Source organism: Eupeodes corollae, chromosome 1 (assembly GCF_945859685.1).
Source record: "Eupeodes corollae chromosome 1, idEupCoro1.1, whole genome shotgun sequence".
NCBI lineage: Eukaryota > Metazoa > Arthropoda > Insecta > Diptera > Syrphidae > Eupeodes > Eupeodes corollae.
Window position 1 is genome coordinate 242761315 of NC_079147.1, and position 17833 is coordinate 242779147.

The following is a 17833-nucleotide window of genomic DNA, read 5'->3' on the forward strand; positions in this document are numbered from 1 at the left end:
TTAAAATGCTAGCATTTACATAATATGTACACTGTACAGTCAGACTAGTTTGAGTCCAAAAGGTACAGAAAAACAGTAGTAGAGAAATGAGACTTGTGAATTTGTTTGAAAAAAAATTAATTAAAAATGTTTCGATAAAATGTAATTATGTGTTTTTTTTTTATTTTTTGGATGCAGCACTAGTCTGACGACTTACCAACCCTCTGATAAAGTGACCTTCGCTTTGCTTGACGTTTTGCTTTCTAGCATTTTAAAAGGGTTTATTAATAGGTGATTTTAATTTATTTAAAAGCAGCGTGAAAAGAAGAAAGAATAGTTTTTTTTTTGTTTGCAGGTATAAGGGTTTGGTTTAAGAATAGCCAAAGTAATAGAAGAAGTGTAGAAAGAGAAATGTTTTTGAACTTACCTCAGCTTCTTCGTCAACAACTTCTTCTTCAACGACTTCAGCTTTGTATTCCAGAAGTAGATCTTTTATCGGCTTACCATCAAGAACCCGGTTTATAAAAGGATGCGTCATTAGGTTATCAGTTGACGCCCGTAACAGAGGATCCTACAAAAAAAATCAAAAATCCAGTTGTTGAAAAACATTTTTTAATGAATCACTTTAATTTACAAACCTTCACTAAGGATTTACTCAAAAAGTCATTAAATTCTTTTGTATATTTGGATGGCTGATCCAATCGTGGAGGTTCACTTTTTTGAATTTTCAAAAGCACACGCATTGGCGACATCTCACTATTTGGCGGATCCATCTGTGCCAATTCAATCAGAGTAATGCCAAGCGACCAAATATCAACTTTAAAATCGTATGGATTATCCCGAAAAGTTTCGCATAGAACTAATTCGGGAGCCATCCAGTATGGTGTTCCCATGAATGTGTCATGCTTCTGGAGCGTGTGTTTATTTTTGGCTGACACCCCGAAATCAGCTAAATAGAGAAGAAAGAGAGTTTTTTTTGTATAGAAATAAGAGCGAACAGACGACATTCAAGTCTCAAATAATGTGTCTTGATATAAATAGATTGACCCCTCTTTAATTTAAGGAATGTTTTTTTGTTGTTGCTATATTTTTTTTGTTCTTGGTGGGGATGGGGACAATGATCTATCTACTCGACACAATATTGATGATGATATTCGAGAGTTAATTGTTTAATTGAAAAATATATGCACGTTCTTACCCAATTTGACACCGCCTTCCATGGTCAATAGAACATTACCAGCCTTCAAGTCTCGATGAATTACTCTATTTTTGTGTAGAAAATTCAAGCCTTCAGTCATATGTTTGCATACATAGGCTATTTGAGGTTCGGTTAAAGGTTTTTCCAACTCTACCATAATACTATCTAAGGCACCGCCATCACAGTACTCAATTAACATCTGTGAAAGTAAAATGAAAAAAAAAAACGAAACAATATCAATTAAGTGATAATGAAACTTGCCAATTTTTTATTTAAATAAGAAAAAAAAACGATAACTAACTTCTGAGTGCGTGTGCATGTTTTTGTAATTTGTGTGCATGTGTCTGGGAAAGTAAGTTATGTAAATAAAATTTTAAACTTGTTTTTTGTTTTGTTTGAGGAGGATGAAATTATTATGTTAAGTATAATTAACGGGCACTCAAGGGGTTATTAATACCCTTAAAATGTTTAAAGTTTAAACACACACTGCGAGCTTTAGGAAAATAGGGAAGTATTTAATTAAAGAGGAGATATCGGTAAAGCATTCCACATTCTCGTATACTTCACAGAACGTCCGAAATTGAGCTCAAGGTTAAACCGATGAGCTTTCCTAGAAGTACGAGTATTCCGGCTGAATTTTTTGAGGGAAAGAATGCAACTGGCTAATTCGATAGAGCACTGTTTTTAAAAAACGAAATGCCTGAAACATTGCGGCGGTGTTCGAGTTAGGTAGCTTTTAAGGTTAACGAAAGATATGAAAGTTATATTCAAGTTTTGGACGACTAAAGGCTATTTAAATTACAGCCGGATCAGAAGGGACGAAACAATTCTTGCACCGTCTCAGAAATCCTAAGCAACTAGCAGCATTTTTGTGAATGTCGAATATGTGATCTTTCCATAAGAGTTAAATAAGTCTGAAAGTTGATTAGTTTCCTGGATGCAAGTGCCACTCATGGATAGCGGCAACGGGAGAGGGTTGCGCTTTAACGACAGAAAACAGCATTGAGTTTTTGTAGCATTAAATTCTACACGGTTTATAATTCCCTATTGGACAATGCTGCCGAGATCGGAATTTAATGAGCTTAACATACGCTGCCGTTGAGCTTCCACATCCGAAGGACAAAGAATAATCGTTTCAATTTCTCGCTGATTTCACCTCCAGCTGTGGTAGGAGAAGAAGAGAAATTGGAAAAATAACCAGGCTCAGTTACACTTCAAGTTACAACTTGGTTCGACATTACAAATGCACAGATCGCAGATAGAATCAACAACACACACATAACACACAAAATTTATGGACAAAATTTGTATTAGTTATTGATTTTTTACTACCATGAAGGCAATTAAAAAAAATATTACTTACCCATAATTTATCATCTAGGGAGAATGCTTCATACAATTCGACTATATTCGGATGCTTAATTTCCGACAGAATATCAATCTCTACCATATGATCACTGAGGTTCTCCTCGTCCTCTAATGTACACATTTTAGCTGCAGCATATCGTCTTGTCTCCTTATGCTGAGCTTTATAAACTTTTCCAAATGCACCATCACCTAACTCCCCAACCATCTCCCAAAAATCAGCAATATCTGTGTCCATTTTGATATTGTTGTAGAGACGTTTCTTTTTGGCTTCTCCACCTCCGATGTGGAAAACCTTCTTCAGATTATTTATAAAAGACATTTTGATGTTGTCTTTAACCCCTTCTTGCTGGTTATTATATTACTTGGAAGGTCAAGTTTTCCCTTCTCTTGGACACAACTGTATGCGTAATGCCTCTTTGTAATTTAAAAAATAAAAAATAACCAATGTCCAATTAAATAGCTACATTTTGCGAAGAAGCAGCTAATTTGTCATGGACTCATCAGTTGTTTTTTTTTGTTTTTTATTTTATTTTATACACTCCTCAAAGTATCACAATTGATATGCCATTTACTAGTAAATAAATTGTTTTATTTATATATACAAAAAGTATATAATGCACTTAATAAATTTATTTATAAAAATCAGTCGTTTTGTTTCGGTTCAATTCTATATTGTATTTTGTTTTTTTTTTTTGTTTATTGTGTAGGTTGGTTGGTAATCAGCTTATGAGGTAGAAGTCTCTTGCTGACCCCATAAATGACGTAATTGCTCTCTAGTATTCGATTCGGAAAACCAATAGGGATTCCTGCTGCTAATCAGTGTGTCGATAAAGCTGATCGATTTTGATTAGGCGGGGATGGCAGAATTTCCGTTTCTTTTTTGAATTCATGTAATCTGATATTTATTTGATTTGCGGAACGAAAAACTTGCTGTATATACATACGTTTCCAAGTAAAATGATTGATGCGATGGTGAACGAACTGCGGGGGCAAACAAAAGCACAGGTAAGTAGTCGCGAAATGAGAATGACTTTATTTTTTGTTGTTGTATTTTATTTTATTTTCGTTGTTTTGTGTACGTTTGCCTTCCTTTTGAACGACGAGAATACCTAATTAAATTATATGATTACTAGGTACTTCTCGAACTGCAGTCTCTCCACTCCAGGCATGTGATGTGACGATTATATGTGTTTTAAAGTTTTCACAAAGTTCTTCCCTTTGTGTCCAAGTTTTTTTAAAAACCTGCAAATATATAAAAGAAAAAGACACAATTTAATTTAAATCTAAAAACCAAACAAAATCACAACACTTAATCAAATTTGAAGACGATAAAATCGTCAATTCTCAGAGAGAAATAGTTGAAACAAAAGTATATACAATTATTTTCAAGGTTATTTTTGCTGATAAAATATTTTTATCACAAAAATGTTTTTCGTTTTTTATATTTTATTTTCGTAAGACCAGTTTGAAGAGATAAGGAAAATGAACTACTGGAACGTTGAGAGTAACATATTGGGTTGGGTGTTGTTATTCACATTAGAAATTTATTTTTAAGGTTTCTTTGAATTAAAAACTGCTGAAGGGATATTTAAGGTAATAGCTTACATTCGGAAAATATCCTAATGCCTTGTTGTGTGTGACTCACGCAAGAAGAAGCTTTAAATCCAAGACATTTTGTTACGCAGGATACTGATTGAATAAATAGGTTAAAAGTGTAAGGATACACTGCGACCTAGAGATCTATTGAGCCTCATGCTGGAGACTGAACTGTTGATTTACATAAAAAGATGCAGAACTTTAAGTTAGTGCTTGTTTATATGAGACTTTTTTGTATTTATTTATTTATTTACATATATTTCATCAAGTAGAGTACACAACTCTTATAGACTAGTTATTACAAAATTACAAATAATAATAATAAACTATAACAATACAAATTATTAAAGTCCATAGCTCAAACAAAAACATTAAATGTGACTTATCTCTATATCTCTACTAGAACATTCGAAAAAATCTAAATTTCCATTTTTACACACTGAATTTGCCTGTCTTAAACAACGGGAAATTGGCTCATTTAGGTCATAATTTACTCTGTCTTGAAGAACAAGGAAGGTATCAAACACTCTTAACGTACACCCAGGACAATTAAAACAAACCTTACTTAACAAAAATGGACAATCAGTTTTAGAATTTATTAAGTCTCTAATAACATTGCATCAAAATATTTTCGTCGAATTTTTGTGGGCCAAAAAGCAAACATCGGCCATCATACGAAGGTCGAGGAATATTCCAGCGTAATACATAGATAAAACATGTATCTAGAAAAGCATTTTTGAATTCTTTCAAGTCTATTTAAGTGAATGGAATAAAAAGGATTCCATACTATACAACTATATTCCACAATAGACCTCACGTATGAGAAATACATGCTCTTAAGAGTGAAGGAATCATTAAATTTCTTCGAATTTTTTCTAATAAATCCTAACATAGAACTTGATTTGGCTACTAGATAGTGTATGTGACTATTAAAATTGAACTTAATGTCAAATATTACACCTAGATGCTTCTTTTCTTTAATTTTATCGAGTCGTATTTCCTAAGGAATATTCAAAACATAAAGGTGATGAACGACGACAGAATGTAAGACTCTGACACTTAGATACATTTGAAAACAGCTTATTGTTCACACAACAATCATATAAATTAAATGAGTCTGTTTGCAACTTTAAACAATCTGATACATTTTTTACGATGCAGTACATTTTCAAATCTTCAGCAAACTTAAGATATTGTGAATGAACAAGAACATCTGGAATATCATTGACAAGTAGAAGAAACAACAAAGGGCCCAGATGACTTCCTTGGGGGACACCGGCTGTAACCATAATAGCATCAGAAAACCTATTGGCAATACGAACTAATTGGGTTCGATCACTCAGATACGAATAAAACCATTTCAATAGAATAGAGTGAATACCATGCCCCTGAAGCTTTCGAAACAAGATCAACTTTATCGAATACTTTGGCAAAATCAGTATAGATCACATCGTACTGAAAACCTTTCTCCATTGTTGTAAGCACAAAATTAGAAAAAAAATTATAAGATTTGTGTTGGTAGATAAAAAAAAAATAAATTGGGTGGCGCAACAGTCCGTTGGGAACTAGGGCCTAGTGACTTACAACTCTCAACCATTCTTGTGTGCGAGTAATGTTGTCAAGAATGGAGGGGACCTACAGTTTATATGCCGAATCCGGACGACTAATTTGAGAAAGCACATTTTCATGACAAGAGTTACTCTTGGAGAATTGGTCAATTCCTCGCAAGAGACAGTACCCGTGAAAAGACTGGCATAGGCAGGGATCGAACCCAAGACCTAAACAACCATGTTGCATTGGAGAGATCACTTCTTTTAATAAAAGTATAAGTTTTTTATAAATCAACTTTTCGAAAAGTTTTGGGATAGCTAATATTTTACAAATTGGACGATAGTTTTGGACATCATTTTTTGAACCTGCTTTGTAAATAGGAAATATAAAAGAATTTTTCCAACTTTTAAGAAATATGCCTGAATCAATAGACCGGTTGAATATTATGCTAAGTGGCAAAGCAATTGCCTTTGCGGTATTTTTAAAAAATATTGGTGGGACACCATCAAATCCTGCCTTTTTTATCTAAAGTCAGTATGTTTAACTCTTCTTTAAGTTCGTTTATGGGAGCGTTTTCAACCAAATACTCTGAGAGTTCTCTCATTTTATTTATACATATTTGAAGTGGCATTTAGAATTCATCTTTACAGAATTTAAGGAAAGAGCTAACAAAACAAATCCGTTTAGCATGGAACTAGTCGATGAAGTTTTTTAACAAAAGGCCACAAAAAATAATGTAATGGTAAGAGGAGATATTTTTCATTATATTCAAAATCAAATCAGGAATGTAACTGCGAAATTGTGACACAAATGTTTTTAAACCAATTTGAATGCCAATTACAGACCACAATCAGTGACTTACTACTCTTAACACTTCCTGTGCAATTAATGTCGGAGCCCTACAATTGTATGCCGAACGGAGAAGCACTTTCTTCGACTATTGGATAATTGTCAAGAACAGTAGGGCAATGGAAAAAATGGAGTGGGCCTATTTAGGAATTGAGAAGCTTTAGACTACAGCTGTGTTCAAAATAATAGGAGTGCTTTTACAAAATTTGTTCAAGTGTTTTTTACCATGTGTAATCAGCCCATTTCTCTCCCGGTAAGTATAACGGGACATTAAAGATGATAAAACAATGAACTGCTTTGGAATTCATAACCGTTTACATTTGTAACCAGAGATCAAATGATCTTTACTCTCATACAGGCTATTCAAAATAATAGGAGTGTAAGTTATATTGTACGTAAAAAAAAAATCAAAAACTTAAAAACTTCAAAAAATAAACAGTAAGTAACTAAATTAAAATAGGAATATTAAATAGTTGGAATATCGAATATCTAAACAATTTTGGCTATTTAGTGGGCCGCGGAAAGCACTGCACCGACGAAAAACGGGAAATCATAAAAAAGTTGCGAAATGAAGGAAAAATATAAGGATATAAAGTTGATGTTGGAGTGCTCTGAGCTAATGATCGACCCGGGGACGGAAACGAGAAACGAGTGAAAATGACGATCGTCGTATTGTTCGCTACAGCCGAAAGGATCCTTTTGCGTCCTCTAAGATGATCTAAGAAGATCTAAGACTGGCAGTAAGTAGCGTAACAATAAGATGGCGATTGTTGGAACACAATCTTTCCGCTCGCAGTCCACGAAAAGTGCCGATACTTGCAAAAAAACATGTAGCCGCTCTTTTGAAATTTGCAAGAAGCCATGCTAATTGGCCTGCAGAGAAATGACGAAACATTTTGTGGACTGACGAGACCAAAATTGTTTTATTCGGTGGAACTGGCTCTAGGCAATACGTACGACGTCCAGAAAATTCCGAGTTTAAGCCTCGGTACACCATTAAAACGGTAAAGCATGGAGGTCCTAAAGTGATGGCATCGGGCAGTTTCTCATATGCTGCTGGTGTTGGCCCTATACATCAAATCATTGGCACTATGGACCAGCGCGTTTATGTGGATATAATGTCCAATGTGATGCAGCGAGTTGGAATATACCCGGCAAAATGGGTATTTCAACAAGACAACGACCCGAAACACTCCAGTAAGCCTACCAAGGAATGGTTTCGGGTCAATGGGGTTGAGGTCATGGACTGGCCAGCTCAGTCGCCTGACCTCAATCCCATAGAAAATTTATGGGCAAATGTGAAAAAGGTTGTGTCTCGACGAAGACCCTTGAATTCGAGGCAGTTGTGGGACGCAGTCGAGGAAAAATGGAACCAAATTCCAGTTGAGAGTCTATGCCACGCAGATGTGCAGCATTTATAAAAAAAACAAAGGATTTTCCACAAAATACTGACAAAAAAATCTTAATATTGAATATTTTTTTTTAGTTTTTTATACTTTATTTTGTTTACTCCCATTATTTTGAACAATTCGTTTTGGCTTTATTTTGATAAAATTCATGTTTTTACTACATTATTTGTTTTAAACAAAGTAGTCTTTAAGCATAATAATAAAAGACTGGATTACCTATTTTGTACAAAAGAAAAAATTAATTTAAAAAAATAATACAACTTTTGAGTCACGATTTAATCTAAAAAGAACAGGCACTCCTATTTTTTTGAACACAACTGTACATAGCTGTCAAAAAATTGCCTTCTTTTCAAGACAATGGGCAGACTGCAGGTTTCTAGTATCTGAATGGCCAGCTGCCAAAAAATGTTCTTCCAGTTAAAGGAACTTTATTAGTTAGTTGACTGGAAAGACAAGTCAAAGTCAAGTCCACATTTTTCATTCAACTGTTGTAATTTATTTCTTTTTTGCACAATTCTTTTGAATGTTTTGTGTAAACCCGTTTTCAAATTGAAAAAGAAATAAGTACAATTTGTTTCCAATATAAAAGACAAGCAGTGATGGACTTGTAGCTTGCCTAAGAAGTGTTTTGTAGAAAACAATTGTTTTTGGCAACTAAAGGTGAGGTTAATGAAGTGAAGTTCCGAGTTTAAAATGTATTACACTTGAAAAACTTAATATTTGCCTTGGTCAAAATTTTCGTTCAAAGAATGCATTTAACTTAATATGAAATTCAGTTGACTGCATATGAAGTCACTTATGTTGTCTTAATCTTAAAACCTATCTTACTGGCACTGACACTCGTACTATTCGAAACCATCCTTGGGCCTTGCGGCGCGTGGTGCTCAAAAGATACAAATATTTAAATTAGATAACAGACTCCTACAATTTTTAGAGCTCTATTTTAAATTTTGTTCAGGAGACTCAAATGGTTTATTGGATCATCTGCCCAAATACAGGAACTGTTCTCGAATTTCGGACGAATATAGGCTTTATATCAAGATCAAAGGTGCACAAAACTTCTTACATACTAGATCAACTTTATGCTCTATCGGAAATGTTCTGATTTTTCCCTCCGAAATCTGTAGAACTGTATTCTTATTAATAAAATTAGTAAACAAAACTTTTTTTGTACTCGTTTTTAGATGATTTATGTAAAATAAATTACAATATTATTTTGCGCCACCAAAAATAAAACTTCTAGTAAACCATACAAAACAAGACATAGGACTTCATCTTCCTTGATGCAATTTTCCATATGTTGCATATTCAGCCCTGTTTATAGTTCTTATTGCATCAGTTATCATTCTATTGAAAATATTATAATAACTTGTAGACATTGTGCGTCACCGTTTTCGCTGTCGTATTCAGTCATCAAACCCACGTGTTTGAGTATTTGGATCTTTAACGTTAAGTAAAAGAAATATTAAAAATGTTATGAGAGCAATCTTACATATTAAACAGTACAGATTCACTAATCAGGAGAATTCTAACATGTATCTCACCACCATCATGAGACGGAAATAAGTTATCTTTATGGGCAAGGATATTTCTTTTTGTATGATTTATGCTTTTTTGAACCTGTGTTACAAATTTAGATCTAGATAAATTAATTATGACGTTTATTACAATTTCAGTGGTTGTATTCAAAAACCGATCTGAGGCTATTCGGATTATTATGTAATTATAAGTTTTGATGTACCAAGTAGCCACGATGATGTTCTGCCTGCACAATAGTCTGCATTTAACTTTTCTCGTTGAGCACTCTGTCTCCATACAAAGCTGTCGTGAGCACTCCCGCCATATTTTGCATTTTTCTGTTCTCGTTGCAGATCTAGGCAACAAAAATTAATGAATCAAAAAATTGACTTATGATCATAGCGTTTACACTATGTCTTCCTTTTCTATTGAAATACATATGCTCATTTTGCGAAGGGCGGAGAATCATAAATGACTCCTATCAATGCAGCCGATTACTAGCAAACAAATAATAAAATAAAAAACAAGTAATAAAATTAGTTTATTTTTACTAAGAAACAAAATCCTACCTCCAGGAATTTGATATTTTTCGTAGAAGAACATTTTTGTTGCTTCTGAAGCCCATTGATTAAATTTGATTGTAAGTGGGCACAATTTCCTCTCCATTTGTTTTAAGGTCAAAGAAATAACCTCACAAACAGTACTTTGGCCCATTGGAGCTGACCAGTCAGCGCCAACTTGCCTTTGGTAGCCACCACCTCCAAGAAAATTTAAAGTCACGGCTAATCGAAGAATGGGGGGAATGTATGTTGACCGCATATATAGCACATATGCGTACTTACTTTGGACTTGGAAGATCAAGAATGTTTATTTTATTGCGGAGGTTAATCCTCAAGACCCGGACATTTCTATTATGATTAATATTTTCATTTTCAGAATTTAAAATCAACGGCACAAACACATTCATATTGTCTTGAAATTTCAGCAACTAAAAATAAAATTCAATTTCCAATGAAAGTGACAACTAAAGAGATGTCACCAGAAAAAGTCACCAAATCGTGATTGTCACCGGTGACTATCACCTTCCACAGACCGAATTTGTTGATTTTGATGTCACCTATCACAAATCGCCTTACCCGATTCCACCCCAGTATTTTGTAGAATATTGTACACAAAATCAAAAAGTCAGTTTTTGAGCAAGTTATAAAGAAAATCAAAGCTTTATTTTAAATTTTAAGTAAGTAATGACTATTTAGATATTAAATTATTTTTGTAATGTTTATAAAATTTAAAAGTATTAAGAGTGGACAATCTTATTGTAAACTAACGAGTTGCGCATACCGAACCCATATTAGCGAGATTCTACTGTACTATAAATAACTTTTACCTACATTATATATTCCGACAAGAAAAAATAATTATACTTAAGAATAATATTTGTTTTCTGTGTTTTTATTGAATGAAAGCCAAAAAGAAAAACAAATTTGCTAAAAAGGAAATAAAATCTTTATTTTCATTTTGTTTTCACTTGTTGTGATCCACTGCTGTGTGTGATTGTTGCAGGAAGTGTGTTTTGTTTTGTGGACATATTGTACACAAATCATGCAAGTTCAACATCAGCCGTCATATTGTACAATATTTACATTTATAGCAGCTGATTATATAAAGTACAATTTTAAATTATTGGCAAAACTAACAAAAAAGAAGACAAAATAAAGCGCCAGTACGTGAGATGAATACCACTTTGTTGATATTAGTTGCATAAGCGTAATCATCCTTTGACTGCTAATTTATATTTCAAATGCTTCGCCATATGCAATCACCATTTAGGGTACGGCGGCGGTATTACGGCAACCGAAACAACAACAACAACATACAACAAGACGGCTTGAAATAACTTCGATGATCTATACATATCACTTTCTAAGAGGAATGTCAAATTATTTCGACGATCATAATGTGAATTCTATTGCGTGTCTCGATCGTTTAACACTTCTCCATATCGAAGTAAATTTGCTTAAACGATCTCCACGCGGGCCATAAGGCCATACAAAAATTTTAAAATTCATTGAACACTTCACTCACAATGACTGACATGAGGTGAGGTTGCGCAAAATTGATTCATCTTCAACTTCATTCTCTCTCGTATTATTTGCTATATGATCGAGTGACACACATTATTATCTACCAGATACTTTTATATAGTAAATAGTTCAAGATATGTGTACGAGTATAAGAAAAAGCACACGAAAAAATTGTTGAACGAACGAAAAACATTTCCGATGAATGTGTCTGGGGGATGGCATCATCATTATTCAAATACTTTCAAAACGTAAAGGCCGTTCAGCGCGCAGATTCAAACTCTGAACACACATATAGGATAGGTACTCAGCTCATAGCAGCAGCCAGCAGAAGCTACCGTTGTTGACATTGGTTATTATTGTTGGCAGGCAGGCAGGTAGATCTGCTTCGATTGAATATGAAAGACTGATCTGTGCTGTGTTATGCCTTATAGCAAGTTCACCTCACAACATCACAAGTCTCACATGTGATTAAAAGGGAAATAGGGTGCGGTAGTGGATGGATGTGGAGTTAGCAAAAACTGGTTTCAATATGAATTTATCATGCAAGTTTTTTTTTTAATGATAAAGGAAGATGATCAACTCGTCTTTATTTTTTCCGTGTTTTTTTTTTATTTTATAATGCCCAACACTCGTAACTAATAAAATGTGAACCTTTTTTAAAGCTGCATAGCAAAATTAAACAATTCTCAATTTTTAGTTGGCAATTGTGTCAGAAATGATCTATTATTCAAAACAAACGAGCTTATTTTTTTAAGTAAGAGGTCAATGGCTGCGTTCAATCTCAGACAGGTAGGGTATCCAGATACGTTTTTGTTAGTGTTTTACGTGTAAAATAACAGCTGATCAAAAACAGCTGAGATGTCAAAAAAGGAATCCAAAGGTATCCACGAATTTCTTGGGTTTGTATTTATCTGACAGAACAGCTGATTTAACACATGGTTGAATTTCAAGAAACTTGAAAATTGATTGCAGCTTTTTGTATTTGTTGGTAAACAAAAAGATACAAACTGTTAGTTGAAGTTGTATTTGAGGATGTTCTGTACATAATAGACGATGAAGAAGCTATTTGCCTCCGAATTTTATAAGGTAATTATGATCTATTTTTTTAAACTTCAAAATTGACTTGTTTTGCTCTCGTTTTGTAGATGACCTCCACTCTAGTGTCCAGCATTGTGAAGTTGAAGAACCTCATCCTGTTCCAGAGGTAGAACAGAGGTGAAAATAAATAAATCTAACTTTTTTGTTTTTATGTATAAAAGCAGACAGAGGCGAAAATCTTGTGAAGCTACAAGCAAATAAGGTCGTTGAAAGGAAAAGTAAGTTATTCAAAACCTCAAAGAAGAACCACTCTATTCCCTTTTTTTTTAAGGTTGGGAACATAAATTCATTCTGCTCTTCTTGGAGGAGTGCAAATCGAGAAAGGATTTGCGAAGAACAATTTTTCAAGAAATTGCAAAAGTTCTTTAAGAACACGGGTCAATTTTTGATGAGAAGGAATTAGAAATAAAATTCAAAAATATCAAAAAGCTCTACAACATTATCATAGACAACAACAAGAAAACGTCGACTGGCCGAGGGCAAATGAATTGGTCATACTTTGAGATGATGGCTGAAATTTACCTCAATGAGGCATAAGTTAGTGACACTGAAGCAATAAGTTCATTTCTGCCATCCTCTGCGGTCTATCCGTGTTTTCCCTCGGCCTCATCTTCGGTTGGAAGCCCTCGTCTACATTTAAGAAAAAGAAGCAGTGGAATGTCTGATTTCAAAAGAAAAATTCTCGACATCGAAGACAAAAAATTAAAAGTAGCCGTATCAGTTGAATTATCCATTAAATGTTTTATCTTACAAAAATTTTGACTTCCAAGCTTAAATGTTCCTCTACTTTTTGTGAACAGCTAAAAGTTCTTTTTATTTTTTGAAAGCTATCTCAATACAGCTATTCAACTCGTTCAACAAGGTATCTAAAAATCCACCTACCCAAGACACCCTATACAACACGAGATTGAAGGCAGCCAATAAAACCAAAACTGATAAGATATACATAAATACAAAGTAATTGAAACGCTTCGATGGGAACGGATATGCTTTGAATTATGAAACAAAAATCATTGATCACTATTTCATCATTTACACGGTATTCAAAGAGAATTTAATCAGGATTTTGATCCGTGTATGCAGGAATCGGATCGAAATCGAATTTTCCGATCCGATCCCACTGGACAAGCTGAATGGAATCGCTTTAAACTTGATATAATTACTGTGGTACCCGTGGCATGATGGTTAGTGCGCTAGACTGGCGACGACTGGAAACTGAAAATAAATGTCCAGAAGTCAGAGACAATTCTGTTCCGGACGCCGTTGGCTAGGGCCACGAGGGATACGTGTAAGAGTTGGCGCAAGATGGTCATCGTTGATCTTCACGGGCAGCCATTAGCGAGCAAAAGTGTAGTGAAGTACCTCGGTATCTGGATCAGTATTTGTATTTCGACAGACATATGAATCCTGCTCTGACCAGGGCCAGAGGAGCCTTCGGTCTGACGAAACGGCTGTTTTTTAACAGTCGGCTTGACGCCAGAGTGAAGGTAATTTGCTACATGGCCCTCATACGGCCAATGATCGTGTATGGTTGAGAAGTTTCGGGTGTTCGAGCGGCAGTGTTTACGACGCTGTACCGGCTTATATCGAACAGCCGAATCTTCTTATGTGCATTACTATTCCAACGAGGTCCTATACAACGGGGCTCGAATCAACAGAATTGACAATTTCGTGATAAAACTCGTTCGAGGTCACATTGCAAGAGCTATGTCTTCGACCAACAATTTAATTTTCGAGGCGTTCTATCCGAACGACGAGTATTTTAAAAGTGCACGCTTGAGCGGGTTCATTCCACCAGAGGAATTCCTCTTTTTAGACAAATGCGGTCTGATACAGGATAGATTGGCAGTTCCGTTAATCTACCACGTCAGACGAAGAACCGTGGATAGGCGACTCCCGTACAGATGGGACGTCATGGCACAAGGCGGAGCGAAGCTCCTTCCGTTCAGTAGGGCTGTGTCCGAGCGGGACCGAACTGATATGGTGAAGCAGGAGAACCAGTTTTGGTGGCTTCAATCGGCACTTGATAGTGGGTAGTCGGATGGGGTTGAAGCCTTGGCCGGCTTACATACTTGTTTTATAGTTTTAGGGTTTAGTTTTAAGTAGAATAGGCATCGTGGCACAAAAAAAAATACAAAAAATAATTAAAAAATAAAAAAAAAAATACATGGAATATAAAAAAAAAAAAACATACAAAAAAAGACAGTAAAATATAAAAACAAAAAACGTTAGATTTGCTGCTGTGGTTGTTCTAGTTTTAAGTAGTTTATAGGTAGTTTAAGTTTTATATTAAGGACATTATTTTAAGTAGTTTTTAAGTAAAAAAAATAAGGATCTTGATATTAGTTTTTTTTCAAAATTTTCTAATAAATACAGAAATAAATAAAATATAAATTGAAGTAAAATAGATAAATTGAAATAGAATACATTAGTAGTTAGTGTTATAGTTTAACTTAGAGTGTCCGTATGGGACCATAAATAAATAAATAGATAGGTTTAAGATTGAATTAATAAAAATGAATTTGAAAAAAAAAGTGCGTTGGACTGTCATGCAAGGGGTCTTGGGTTCAATCCCTGCCTGTGCCAAATTAATTTAAAAAAAAGTAATTTTCGCTGGTACTGCCTATTGCGAGGAATTGACAAATCCTTCAAGAGAAATTCCGGATTCGGCCAAAAATTATAGGTCCCTTCCATTCCTGATAACAGTTCTATTACACAGGAATGGTTGAGAGTTGTAAGTCACTAGGCCCTGGTTCACAACGGACTGTTGCACCACCCATTTTTTTTTTAACTACAGCGATTCCATTTAATTTCGATCTTTCGATCTAGTGCCGCCATATACCTGGATTGAAATCTTAATTAGGATTCAATTCGGTTATTCAATCTACTCTTGCAACCGGGGTATTTGAAAAAGTAAAAATGAATCATAAACATAATTTAACTCTTTTTTAAGTCTCAAAGCATATTTTCTATGACAAGACCCAATTAAATGAATAAAACATTTAATTAATGTCGGGATTCTATCAGGTATTTGTCAAGCCAACCAATTTTAAATATCTTTTAGTTGACGCATTTACATCTAACCCAGTTAATAATAATAAATAAAATGTACTAAACCTATAAACCTCTTAAATTTGAAATAAATAAACTATTTTCAAAGATTTCATTCACAAAAGATTGCATTCATTCAAGTTTTATTTCAATTCAAAAAAAACTTTGATGATTTGTTTTTAGACACAAGTGTATTTAATGACTCTACTCGTGGCTAATCTTAATCAATAAATTTCTCATACAAAACTGAAACTGGAACTGGAACAGCAAATATGCCAAAATAAATATCTAGTTTTAGTACCGCGGGATCGTAAGATGTTAGAACTACTAAACATTTTTGAATAGAAATGACATTTATGACAAATTGTGGAAAAAAAAAACATTTTATGAACACAAAAGAACAATCAGTAATAATTATTGTTGCACAAGGGAGGCGTATGTTTTTGTCTCGATTATAAAGTCGCGACATGAAATGACGCAAATGTGTCATTAGGGTCGACTGGCAAATTAAATTTTTACTGCTTTACGTCTCTATTTGAAGAGTGTAGAAACAAATATGAGATATCTTATCAATAACTATATAGGTACGAATTCTTTTGGAAGCATGTCAGCCCTCAAAATAGGTTCTCTTAAAGTCTAAATTACAAGTATAAAGGTATTCAATCTCTCACTCTCACCCACTTGTTCTTTCTCTGATGATTACTGTGAGATCGTTTCGATGAGCAAGGTGAGTGAGTCACATAAACATCATCATGCAACTTAAAGTCGTTTGGAGTGCAGAAACTATGTAGGTATTTCAGGAGGAGGAGGAGAAATATGTGTAGGTACTTATACTAGTTTGTTTACTGTTTCGCCATTTTGATTACGGTAAAAAACTTCGCCGTATGATGGCGATGGCGACGACGACGATGTCGGTAGAGTGCAACAGGCGAAAAAGAAAACATGCCATGCAGCTATTATATTTTATCTATTTGTTGCTGCAACTGCAATGTACTAGTACCTACTCTATACAGGTGGCAGAGTCTTGGAATTGGAAGCCATCGAGGGATCGGCTGTGTCCATGATGCATGGAATACATTCTACATACTACATTACAGCATGTGTCTGTGCAATGTGCACGGCTGCACCCGCTGTAGCTGAATAATTACTGTAACGACTACGATACGTTGGTGTTTGGTATTTTTTTTTTTTTTTTTTTTGCGTTAAATGAGGACCGAAGGTGGTTTCAAGCTAAATGATGCTTCTTGCATTAAAATTTTGCTATATACTTTGGAAGATGATAAAAACCAACAACCAGAAACAACGAAAATGAGACCAACCATCATCATGGAGCAAATCTTTGTATATTATATCGCCTCCAGTCAAATGGGGAATGATGCGTTTCTTATATGCAGAAGAAGAACTTTTATGCTTTGATGCATCCGATGAGATAGAAAAAATTCAATTCAACTGAATAAATTATTTGAAAGATCTTTTTGAGATGAAAACTATTTTCTTGACCAACTTAACAAATGTTCTTCTTTTTTTTGTTTTTTCCTTGTCCAGCCCACTAGGGTAATAACCCACGATCTTCAATTGAAGATAATCTAGAGGTTCTAATAGCTGGGCACCTTTTTTTAACCTAAGCTATACATTTGGTATCGGCTTCTCATAAGTACAACTCCAAGTTATCACAACTTTGATCAAGTACCTTGTTGCGAAAAAATATTTTAGGAACTTATTTTGGTATAGTTAAAATTTTTTTTTAAAGAACCAAGCCTGAAACTGGAAAAATTGTGTAAGACTCCTAACACTAGAGGCACAATCTTCCCAGGGTCCGTCCAATTACTCATATGAGCCGATGATACTAAAAATTATTAGAAGATCAAAGCTTGATTTCGGTGGTACGTTTTTAAGCACTGCGATGGAGAAGATGGCAATACCAAGTATAAGCTGTCATCAAGAAAGTACATTGACGAGGACGTCTTGGACAAAGCATCACCATAACTTTGGGTAGTTGAAGACTTTGTCTAACTAGGCACCGCTTCAAATTCAGACAACGACTTCAGCGCTGAAAAGCTTTTAACAAATTTAGAAAATCAAATTCCGAAGCTGACAGAAAGCTTTTCTTCAAATTTCGTAAAGAATATGAT

At 34.5% G+C, this 17833-nt stretch overlaps 1 protein-coding gene across 4 annotated transcripts in view; it reads right to left on the reverse strand.

The window, feature by feature from the left end:
* The window catches only part of LOC129942623 (serine/threonine-protein kinase 10), a 62357-nt gene that overhangs the window by 18631 nt on the left and 25893 nt on the right, over positions 1-17833 (reverse strand). For all 4 annotated transcript variants that reach the window (XR_008781069.1, XM_056051637.1, XM_056051636.1 and 1 more), the window contains exons 2-5: positions 2541-3787; positions 1178-1376; positions 618-928; positions 407-550 (exon numbers count right to left, since the gene is read on the reverse strand). Coding sequence is in view for 3 of the 4 variants with exons in the window: in XM_056051637.1 (XP_055907612.1) it covers positions 407-550; positions 618-928; positions 1178-1376; positions 2541-2864 (978 nt within the window). In the remaining variant the exon portion in view is untranslated. The remainder of the gene's footprint in view (positions 1-406; positions 551-617; positions 929-1177; positions 1377-2540; positions 3788-17833) is intronic.